At 29.8% G+C, this 12,879-nt stretch overlaps 1 protein-coding gene across 1 annotated transcript; it reads right to left on the bottom strand.

Moving 5' to 3' along the window:
* Positions 1-903: 903 nt before the first annotated feature.
* On the bottom strand, positions 904-3,383 carry LOC108564031. Its single transcript, XM_017922901.1, has 2 exons — positions 3,339-3,383; positions 904-1,317 (listed from the first exon to the last, which is right to left on the bottom strand). The coding sequence occupies exons 1-2, from the start codon at positions 3,381-3,383 to the stop codon at positions 904-906; spliced, it is 459 nt and encodes a 152-aa protein (XP_017778390.1).
* Positions 3,384-12,879: the final 9,496 nt, after the last annotated feature.

The raw sequence follows: 12,879 nt of genomic DNA on the forward strand, positions 1-12,879 counted from the left end.
CTGTGACATTTTGTAATATAATGCATAAAGCATACATACAAAAGCATAACTTACAAAACTACCAATATATACATTTTCTATAAAATTACATAAAGATATATCGTTAACATATAGGTCGCGACCCAAAATTAGGTAGTGTTACATTTTTAATGGTTTACGAAATGACAGTAGTCACTGTCTCAAATCGAGGAACTGGTGAAAGATTCTTAGATTGGGTCGCAGTACAACTACAAAAAGGTTGAGACAAAACACATAGCCGTTTTTCTTAACTATTTTTGGTTCTATAGGGTATACCGTATATTCTAACCTCTCCTCTTCCTTCATTTTATATGTTAATTGAACTACTATCAACATCGAAAATTTGACTTAAGAAACCTAACCAAAGACAATGTAAGCCAATTTAATCTAGCACCAACTTACTAACTTAACGTAATATAACCTAATATGATATAAACACATATAAACTTACTTAAGCCAATGTAACATAACCTAACAAAACTAGAACTTTAAACCTGGACACCGATCAAAATTTCTCCCTGACATATCTGGACGCATAAAAAAGGAACATATCAAAGAAAATCCGGACACATGACACGTAATAATCCAACTATCACTTGTCCTTCATATATATATATCCAACAAAACTGGTTCTAATACATTATACTACATAACCTAATCTTTATTTAACCTTAATTATACTTTTTTTTGTAGAGGAGAGGAAACCTTGCATAGGGACAACGGGTGGAGTCGTGGTACTGTGGGATTCTCACAGCACTAAAACATCTCCCCTTCTTCGCCAGCATGCAGGACCTGTATCACTATACTACTCTGAGATGCTGATTGTCTTTGCCTCTCTGGTACTTCCCATACATCATGTTAATGCTGGCCTCCACTGCTACTATCCTAGTAGGCCCTCAGCAGCCTCCGCTCGTCTTCTTTGCTTAGTAGCACCTCTGATATGTACGCCACTACAATATCCCAGCTCTCCGCACTCTTCAACATTACACTGATAACATTTTCTGGCTCTAGCATGTGCTCAGGGCTATCGTCCTCGTCACAGTACCAGCACCTTTTATCCTCGTTCTTGGCGATGAAGTGCAGGTACTTGCTAAAGTATCCATGGTCAGAAAGCGTCTGGCTCAGGTGAAATGTTGTTTCATCGTGCTTTCTGCTTAACCAAGGCTCTATTTGCGGGATTAGGCGCCGAGTCCAGGCTCCTTTCTCCGACCTGTGCCATTTATCTTGCGATTTTTGCAGCAGAACCGTAATTATACTAGACACCTTAAACTTCAATTTCCCTTCATTTATCAATTTAACCTAATAATACAGGTACTAACCAAACATTACACTAGATAATCTAACCTTTATTTTAAAATCATTTAAAGATCTAACCTAATAAAACTGATTCCAATATAAACAAGAAATATATCAAACTGTAACTGTAGAATAATATTGTATATTTTAATAGATATAACAAAAAAAAAATATTTAATAAAATTTATTCATGTATAAAACTATGTAAATATTTATTCACAGACTTAATGATATATAAATATATTGTGAGGCAGATGGAAACTTTGTAAATGTAAATATTGGTAATTTACCTGGAATCTCAGCAAGAGATATATATGAAAGTTTCGGAGGAAGGAAAAAATATATATAAATCACCAAACTCCCAACGAGCAAACTCGTATTATCGAACCCAATAGGCCGATCTAAACAAGTAGTTAGGGAAGTTCGAAGACTCAACATTGAGCTCAATGTAACTTTTAAAATACTTTCTACGAGTAAATGATTTATTTCCACTTGAGAAAATAGTTCAGCTTATTAATTTCAATATCGAGTTTCTTACGTTTGACTGAAAAGCAAAAGCAAAAAAAAATACTTTTTTATATTTTTCAATATAGAAACGAAGAAATTATTTTGTTCTTAGAAGTAAATTATTTATTTTTATTTGAGAAAATTGTTAAGTTAATTAATTTAAATATCGAATTTATTATATTGGAAGAAAGTAAAACAAAAATCATTATTTTATTAAGTATTTTGTTCTTCTAATTTTCAATTAACTATGAGCAATAATTACATTTATTAGTACATTTTTTATTTGTAGTTTAATTATGTTAATTAAATGTTAACATATTTATTAGTCATCTAATATGGCCAAAGAGCTATCGATCGATGTCTTTCCACCCAAGTTAATCAAATTTGTAGGTAATTGGAATACACTATTTGATCAGAATAATATGCTGTAATGTATCCACCCTGATTGCATCGATTGGTTATGCAACGTGATACTTAGCCTTCTGCAAACTTGAAGCGAAAACTGTAATACGTCATGTGTCAAAAGTTGCTGTTGGCAAATAAGTTGGCCTAATTTGAATTTGGCGCCAAACGTATTTTATGCATGCAAACAATATGGGTGGGATTTGCACTTTGTAGACGAATGCACAGCTCGAGCATTCCACTTCACTCGACTCTCCAATATTCATACATTGTTCGCTTCTATCTAAATATGAGCGTGCTTTCAATTACAACAATGTAGATTTAGCTATACAACAAAATTGCATACAATTTCATGCGTCAGTTATCAATATTCCGGCTATATCGGTATTACACTGTTTGTTTGATGTTATATTAGAGCATATCATCAATTGTATCGATAATCTTGTTGATCCAACAATAATTATTACTTATTTTCTTAGTAAAATGTATCTAGTAATATAATTTAAATTACAACAAAAATATGTTACAAAAGGCTATACCGAATATACGATACAATTTTCAGTCTTTTTATATTTAAGTATTGCTTAAATAAAATTACATTAAAAGATACAGTAAAATCTCAATTCAACTATCAAAAACATCTACATTTATGAACTCAATTTCGGTTCTCGAACAGTATTTTGATGAAAACATAATATCACGTCACGATTTATTGCTGCAAATCAATTATAATCGTCCAATTTTATTGTGTTAGAAATAAATAGTTTTCAGGACAAAATAAATTTAATATTTGTTATAAAAAAAATAAAATATATAGAAATACATTAGGTTTCTTTAAGTTTTAGAATGGCCTTTTTTAGAAGAAATAACCTTTCTTCGAATACAGTGATCGATTTGATGATTACATCGATGAGCGAACAGAATGTGGAAACTGCATGAATGTCCTTCGCTTTCAACGAACGGCTGTAAGTCAATACTTTCGATTCGAATTTTGATATAAAAATCCATGTATCAAGTTCAGTTTTCTCGCAAAAATTGAGAATGTCTTTATTCAGTTGCAAGTTCATCTAGTAAATGGATTCGTGACTTCCTGTAAATGGGTTGAAATTGCTAACCTTTATCCACTTCTCCCACAGGTATCTTCTGATAATTCCATCCATTGAGGATTATTATCCATTTTATAATAATCCTCAATTATTTCCTCACATTGAGATAAAATCTCTTTAATTTTTCATTAAATGACTTTAATGGAAATGTAGTTTTCGAAGTTGTCCATCTCAATTTGGATGATAACTGATAATGTTATGTGTCTATTTAAGTAACTTTACAAAAGTTCTTATCACTGAGAACTGATGTATCAATGATTTTGTGAGTGATATATATACAAAAATGAAGGGTATTAATATTGAGTGGGGGAAGAAATTTATATTTTTTAGGGTGGCAAACAAGTAATAAAATTCTCGAAATTCGTCTTCTTTATTACCTAAAATTCACTTTTATTTGATTTAATGAAAAAATATTTTTTATTGGCATTGTAATTTATATTGTATATTCAATAAATTCATCAAGTTTATAAAATTAATATAAAATATTTTTAGAACAAAATTAGTTTTTCAAAATTTTTAAAATGTTAGTAATGATTTCATGATATATCACACTGTAAATTATGCTAAAAAAATAAATTACTAAATAATATACTTTAAAACAAACAAGTAATTATATGAAATTATATCATTATTTAGAAATAGTTGTATAACTCAAATTTAAAAATATATACGCAAATTAGTTTTTTCAAAATTTTCCTATTAACTATTTCAGTCAGATGCATTTTACAATTTATTTAAATTTGTCTCCGAACAAACAAATTTTAAAATTATTCATTTATTAAAATATTAATAAATTGAAACCAATTTTGTTAATTAATTAAGAATTTATTATTTTCATCATTTTATTAAATATTCGATATAAATTGTATCGTCAATAAAGAATATACATTATTTTTTCATGAAATGAAAGGTAAGAAATAAATAAGGAATATTCCAAGAATTTCTTAGTTGTTTTATTGCCACCCTAAAAAACTTTTCTGTCCCCACTTTTCTTAACATTAATACCCTTTCTTATATACAAATGATGCACAAAATTATCAATCCATCAGTTCCAAGTGACAAGTGCTTTAGTAAAGTTACCTAAGCAAACACTTAACATTAGCATCCAATTTTATATGGACAATTTCGAAAACGAAATTAAAGAGATTTTATCTCAATGCAATGAGATAATCGATTATAATTATAAAAATAACATTTTACAATCCAGTCTACGCGAATTCAATGAATTGTACAACAAATTTCATGGAATTCTTAGGCAGAGATACCTGTGGGAGGAGTGGATAAAGATTGATAATTTGAACCCGTTTACAGGAGATCACGAATCCACTTACCAGATCAACTTGCAATTGAGTAAAAACATTCTCAATTTTTGCGAGAAAACTGAACGTGATTCATGGACGTTTATATCAAAATTCGAATCGACAGAACTGATTTATAGACGTTCATTGAAAGCGGAGGACATAAATGCTGTTTCCAAATTCTGTTCCCTCATCGATGTAATCATCAAATCGATCACTGTATTCCTTTTAAAGAAAACCATTTTAAAATTTAAAGAAACCTAATGTATTTCCATATATTTTAAATAAATATTTTATTTGAGAAGCATTAATTTTATTTTATTTTGTAATTTCTTTAGATCTAATTACAAGTAATAAAAATGGACGAATATAATTGATTTGCAGCAAAAAAATATATTTTAACATATTTTTTAGCTCATTTAAAATCGGAAAAAATATTCCAGTTACTTTTTGTATTTATAATGTCTTTTGAACTTACTAATTTTTATTTAATTTATTAGAATTTTAATAAATACAAATTAAGGTTTGTTCTAAAAATATTTTTAATTAATTTTATGTTCTCGATTAATCTTATTGCATATTCAATATAAATTATAATGTCAATAAAGAATATACATTATTTTTCATTATATCAAATATTCCGAGAATTTCATTAGTTATTTGCCACCCTAAAAATTAAACTTTCCTTCCTCAACTTTTCTTAACATTAATACGATCAATTCTTAAGTTCCAAGTGACAGGTGCTTTACTAAAGTTACTTAAATAAACACTTAACATTACCAGTTATCATTCAAATTAAGATGGAAAACTTCTAAAACGACATTTCCATTAGAGTCAGTAACCGAACGTTCTCAACGATTCGTTAAAAGCTGAGGACATTCATGCAGTTTCAAAATTTTGTGGATTTCAATTAATTTCCGTTTAATTTTAGATCTTTAATGTTATTTTCTTTCATACTTTTATCGAAATTATTTATATAATTGTTCAATGATTGTAGTAAATATTTTTATTATTATTTATAACATACTTGAAAATGAATCATTTGTCTAGTAACATGTTTGTATACATTATAATGGCAAAAAATTTCAATTATTGAAGTTTTTACTCGTTTGATAGCAAACAGAAACCGGCGGAGCGCAGATATTGGATTTGAAATCACATGACTGGCAATTGAAGCACAAAAGACGATGCAAAGAAGGCAAATGGACTGTCATGCATTTATGCAAAGGACACAATATTGCATTGGTTCCGCTATGTGCACTCTTTGTAAATTTTGACCTAAAAAGATGTTCACTTGCTTCCATAACATACAAATCGATTATTTTTCCTTCTTCTTCGTCTGCTAATATTAAACCTTTCGCCTCGAACATTGTATGTCGTGCCATTTTAATATCGTGCATATGCTGTTTCCAGTAAGGAAAATCCGCAACAAACTGTTACAGGATAATTGAAATCCTTGCTGCGAACATGCCTGCCTGTATGTATAAGGTTACGCCCGAAACTAGTACGCACTGCAGTTGTTCAATTTCCTTCGTCTTAAACGGCTTTGTAAGACTGAAGATGCGAGGATGGGGAGGATTCCAAGTTTAATTTAGGGTGCCACGTAATTTGCATGCGATTAAATACAATTTGCATATGCAATAAGTTTTCAATTGTATTTGTTTTATAATATAAAGTAAATATATTTGAGTATTTCACAACAATATTATTTGAAGTAATTGTATTGAAATATTTCCCAAAATGTATGGGGGCGACTAATAGCCGAATGGTTAATGCGCCCTACCTACAATTAAAAATATATATGGAAATAGGAACAAACAGTTTTCATAAATTTTCTATAATCAAGTAATGTATACAAATAGTATGGTTTACCGTTTCCGCTATTAACGATGTTTGAATTCAACTCGAAGCTTAAAAAGCTCTAAAGTAATTGATTTACAATAAAGTGACTTCGTTTAATACTTTTCCGTTTTGTAATGCTTCTAGAAACGCATTCAACATGTTGAAAATAATCTAAAATACAACTCAAATATATTCTTTAATATAATTGAATATCAATGTATTCTCAAAATGTATACAAAAATAAATAAATATTTGTATGTATCTTTATTTTTCAAATAACAATATTTTCAAAGTGTAATACATTATTCAATAAATATGTATCTGCGCTTCGTCAAATTCTGTTTGCCATTATAAAGTATACAAAGATGTTACTAGACGAATGATTTCCTTTCAGGAATGTTACAAATAATAATAACATTATTTACTACAATAATTGAATAATTACATAAAAAATTACCAATAAATATATGAAACAAAATATTTTTTTTAAGATCTAAATTTCGTAACCAAAAAAATGTAATCTGTTTATTTGTAATTATATATTTGTTTTATAAGAAACTAATGTTTAATATTGAATAATACATAAGGAAAAAAAAATTACATTCTTTTCATATAAATAAATAAATTCTAACATAAAATAATAAAAATATATATATCAATAGGCTGGCCAAAGGGCTAACACCCGGGGTCTTTACGCCCTTTTCAAACAAAATTTCTTAAAATTTTTAATTAAAAAAAATATGAACTATTTTTTTATTATTATTAATTCAATAGAATTTAGTTCTGTTTCAATTAATAGAATTATAAAATATATATTTGATATATAAATTTGAATTACAAACACAAATATATTATTTTATCCTTATTACTTATTTATTAAAAACTTCTCAAAATATATACAAAAAAAATGTATGTTTGTTTTGCAAATAACTATATTGTAAAAAAATAACAAAGATTATTATATAATTATGTTTCATTCTGTAACAAAGATCATTTGGCTAAAAAAATTGGTAACTACAGTTAAAAGATTTATAAGATAATGTTGACTGAACTCAAAATTTTTTTTAATACAATATTTAGATTAATCGAATTACAACTGCTTTGGAATACATATTCGTCTAATCTAGTTTCTATTTTTTTAATTTTGTAATTTGGAAGAGATAATTTTAGTACACATTTTATTAAAATGATTTTCTTTAACATTTAATTAAAAAAAAATATGAACAATTAGTAATTCCTAGGATTAATTAATGCATCCTTTTATGGATTATACAATATTTCAATATAGTTTCAGTTAATCACCTGCTTAAAGTTTATTGATGATACTTGATGTATAGAGGAGAGATTGGCTTCCTATAATTATCTAACAACAAAGGTTTAGCAACGTTGGATTTCTCCAATTTAATCACTTCAGTCGACATGATTAGTGCGCGCAAGATGTAGGTACACAGTTACATAAGCTACCCCTAATATTTCAAGTATCTGTACTTATATTGTCTACCACGATAGTTATTAAATAGCTAATTACATGATTAGCTTTGTATTTCACATCAATATTTTACATTATAATACATTTCTAATTTGCACAAGATAATTTTATTTGATAAACAATATTATTTATAATATAACTTATAATATATTTTTCTTTATTTAAAATTGATTATTTTTATAAATTGTGATATTAATTATAATAGATAAACTAAAAAAATAAAACTTGAAAAAATAAAATGACACAACAAAACTTTGAAATAAAAATAATTATTAATATTGACTATTTGAGTATGGTACTTTTTAATTCAAAATAAATAAGCAGTGTTTGGTAAAGACAATATTTGGATGGATTTATTTTCAATATATTGTTATATTATTTAACTGAGCGACTAATAGCCGAATGGTTAAGTTGCCGTACCCACGATTTAGTGGGCGCCGGTTTAAATCCTGGTCAAGCCAGGCTATTTGTGAGCCATCTCGGTGCTTGCAGCAATAGGATCATCGTTCAGTCAAATGAATGAGGTTCTGCATATGGACCTTCAGCCATGTCGATGGACTATGACAGTGTTAAGGATAGCAGCAGTTTCACAGTCAAAAGAAACAGTGGAATTGCAGAGCATCAACTGGTTCTATCCAGAATAGATTATGGATGTGTCGTGTACTTCTTGGCACGCATCTGCCCTGAAATTGCTGGACACCATTCATACTCAGGGAATAAGGTTTGCGATGGGGCTTATCGTACCTCGCCCTCTGTGAGTTTGCCCTCAGTACGAGGTGTCTTAAGTCCCGACGTTCTGTATAGACCCGACGACGTTAGGAACCATGTGACTTTTTGTGTTCTAATGGAGTGGCAGTTTGAGTGGCATATGCTAAACACTTGTTACTGTGGAGTCAGATCAAAATGACTATTGAGTCATGGAAGTGCCCGATGGCCCTTGAGAGAGAGCAGTGACCGTGACCAGACTTAGGTTGGGTCACATAAACCTGACTTATTTACACATTCTCAAGGGCAGATATACCCCGATATGTGAGACTTGTAGAGTTCCGCTGACGGTACATCACATTGTGGAGGACTGTAGCAAACACGCGACACAGCGCGCAATGGCAGGTCTGCGGGGCGATCTTGTTGAATGAATCAGGACTATTAATTCAAATATAAATGAAATATATCTATTTATTTATTTTTTTGTGATCTTTTTAACAATTTTAATAAGTGGTCTGTCTTGTACAGTCCAGTTTGATCATTTTAATATGTTATGAATTGGTTGTAACTGTGTGCATATTCATGTAAGTATAAAGATGACTAATGACCTAGTTGTCGATGCCAAAGACAGAAAAAAAATATATACTACTGAAGTTAACCTACAAGACGACAGCCAACAAACTAAAAAAAATCAAATCATCATAATGATAACTATCTACCGGGAAAGATTATCAATTTAATGTCTACCGCGATCTTAAATTTAATCAATGTTCACATTGATGAACGGATTGTGAATAAAATTATACGACATAAAACAAATATATTATTTAACAAATCCTAACAAAATACACACAAATATTGGGCTGTGAATTTTTCAACATGAGTAATTAAGAAGATTATAATTAAATAAATAAGTTTCTTTTATAAACTCTAAACTATAAACTTTTTTCTTATATAAATAAGTTTTTTGTATCAAGAAAAAAATAAGGAATTGAATGATTCGGATGATTCGTTGAAACAGAAGAATCAATTGGTATTGGAAAGAAGGACGATGAAAACAAGGATTTCGTTTAAATAAAACTGTCCTATATCTGAAATCCAGGTATACGGAAGAATAAAACTTTCCTCGATTGAGCAATGCTACGAAATGGACAAAGTGTTGTCACGACGGGAGTTTCGAAAGTTAAACTAGCGTTGGGAGCGGTGAGGGCATCGAAGAAAAAAGGGGCCACCATTGTACACGAACTAAATAATTGTGCTCTGAATTAATTATCCTCGGGTGTCTTAAAGTAATTTTAGAATTAACGGCGTGTTTTCCGTTGGAAAGTTCTGAAAGACATTGTCCGCATGCCAAGCGACTTGCTCCTCCATCTTCAATCCTCCAACATCCTCATCCTCACCCAGAAAGGAGCCTGTCTCAACACTTGCAAGAAACTTTTTAATTTATAGCCGAACCGTTCAATTTTTATATGCACTTTCCACCATCGATCGGGCAACATATTTTCAAATTACGTAAGATGTTGTCTTCTTATCAAGACTTTAAACTGTAAACTTCCATTATTACTCCCGTTTTTCATGAGCTTCATGACCGAATCAAAGTTATAGATGAGAAAATTCATATACATATTCCGAGAAGTTCTGTATTTCACGGTAAACTTATATTATTATCTTCATCATCAAGTAAAAGGGATGCACTTCAACTTCCAGCCTGTTGTGAATAAGAATGACGAGGAGAGAGGCTTTAAAACGGTGCTCAAAACTTTTATTGGGCGTGAAACTCGCTCTCTTCTTCGTAAATTCCATTCCATTTTTCAGTGGCATCTCTTTTATTTTCAGTTTCAACAGTATCGAAACTAATTACACGTGAATTTAAGTTACAGAGCGTGATAACAAAACGTAAAAAGAAAAAAGAAAGAAAAAGTTTTCGTTGTAAATTATGAACGAAAGTTGGGATGTGCTTTCCGTTTCCTTTTTGCTAAATTATAAGTAAAATAAAAGTTTTTTTTTTGTTTGTTTGTTATCTGTGATCTAATTTTGGGGAGTGAGTCACGTAATTTTTTTTTTTCTCCTTCTTCTGCCACTTTGCAATGTGAAAAGTTTACTTGGAGAATAATTCACGTTTGAGATCTTTTCTAACAAAATACAAAAAGTGAATGTGTGTGCAGGAAGGTGTTGTCTGTAGCGGAATACGGAAAACTTTGAAAGATTGTGCTCCAACGAATTACGTTTTGAAACCACTTTCAAGAGCTGGCACGCGTTTTAAAAAAATGATTACTTTGTAACAACTCTCTTTTAGGAAATTACTTGAATTCTGGAAATAATTTATAAAATTCCTTGAGCTTCACAAACTTTTTTTATAAATTACATTAATTTAATATTTGCAGTACACTTAAACTTGTTTGTGTAGATTGGTTAATGAAGAATCATTGTAAAAATATTTATAGTGTTATAGTGACATCAAAAATAAATTTTATTAAAAAATAAGGTAATGGGCGATGGTGTCCATTCACGTTTAAACTGTGCAACTTTTACAACAAGACAATTATGTTAAGAAAATGGTTAACTAATTGATTGCCTAGTTCAGTAATGGTGAATCTTTTAGGATAGGTGTATCAAAATTGGGAAAAAAGTAACATAACTCGGGTGTCGTATCACTCGTATACATTCCTATATTTCGTTGGAGATGAATATCTTTTTGGCGTTTCACGAAAATATCTCGCCGTGTCCTGACTGACAAGCCTTTCATAAGTTTGCCAGTTGAAGCTTTTTTTTATTAAACTTCAGCAAGCTGATTCTTTTCATCATCATCGTTATTGATTTTTTCCCAGATCGGAAATGGAACAGACAATCTTTACCTCTACAGCATCATCCTCAAGAGGTTTATCTATCAATTCATCTATATAAGCAAATGCTATAATTTTCTCAAGTTGAGACAAATTTTTAGTAGCAGAAGAAATTTCACCATTAATTATGTGAATTCCTCATTTGACAAAAACGTATATTTTTTAAATCGTGTAAAAATATTCCATGTTGAATAGGTTTGAGTATATTTATTACTTATATTACTTATATTTTTTATATTAAGAAATGGTAGAAAAATATCAAGGGTGTGAGAGGACTAGTGTCCTTTTGGTATAAGTTTAAATATATTTTTTTATGTTGTATAATTTTATTCACAATCTGTTCATCAATGTGAACATTGAGTAAATTTAAGATCGCGGTTGACATTAAATGAATAATCTTTCCCGGTGGATAGTTACCATTAAGGTTAACTTCAGCAGTATATTGATGCTCTGCGAACCCACTATTTCCTTTGACTGTGAATCTGCTGCTATCCTTAATACTGTCATAGACCATCAACTTGGCTAAAGGTCCATATGCTGAACCTCATTAATTTCACTGTCCATCTGTGATGAACGATGACCCTATTGCTGAAGGACCGAGAGGGCTCACAGAGGGCCTGGATTTACCAGGTTTTGAACCCACGAAATTGTAGGTTGAGCGACTTAACCATTCGGCTATTAATCGCCCTATAAGTTTAAATATGAAAATGTTATGAAATTGAATAACAATTACTGTTTCACCCCTAAAATGTCTAATATACAGTCTGTGATAAATTTACAATTTTATAGAAAAAATTCTTGTCTAAGAAATTAATTATTTGAGTTTTTCAGTTTTAAATACATTTGTTAAGTTTTACATTATTATGAGAATATTGATCTGTTTTACACAAAGTTTAAAGTTTGTTGTTTTAACCTAATCTTATATTTTTGTAAGAAATACTGTGGAACCTCGCTTAACGAGCATAATCCGCTTCAAAATGTTTGGATTTTTGCTCGTATAATGAAACAATTTTCCTCATATAAACTAATGTATTATACGATAATGCGTTCCATTTTGTGAGTCATTTGTCTTACAATTTATTTTGCTTGTTATGCGAGGTTCTACTGTATATAGGTTTGAATATCAGGAAAACTATATATCAATTGTACTTAAAATATTCATTGCAACAAAAACTAAATTTTCTTAAAATATCATCAACATTACAGTATTTTGTAATATCTACTAGTTATATAATGATTCAAACTTAAATTAAATATATGAATGTAACCTGTGAAAGTTTCTCTGAATGTGTGGTATATACACCCAGTATATACCACTAATTATACTTACGTTACATTTGGTGAAACCTTTTGGTTCTTGCCATTTATCTATT

Source organism: Nicrophorus vespilloides, unplaced genomic scaffold, assembly GCF_001412225.1.
Source record: "Nicrophorus vespilloides isolate i.1.1-1 unplaced genomic scaffold, Nicve_v1.0, whole genome shotgun sequence".
NCBI classification, from domain to species: Eukaryota; Metazoa; Arthropoda; class Insecta; order Coleoptera; family Silphidae; genus Nicrophorus; species Nicrophorus vespilloides.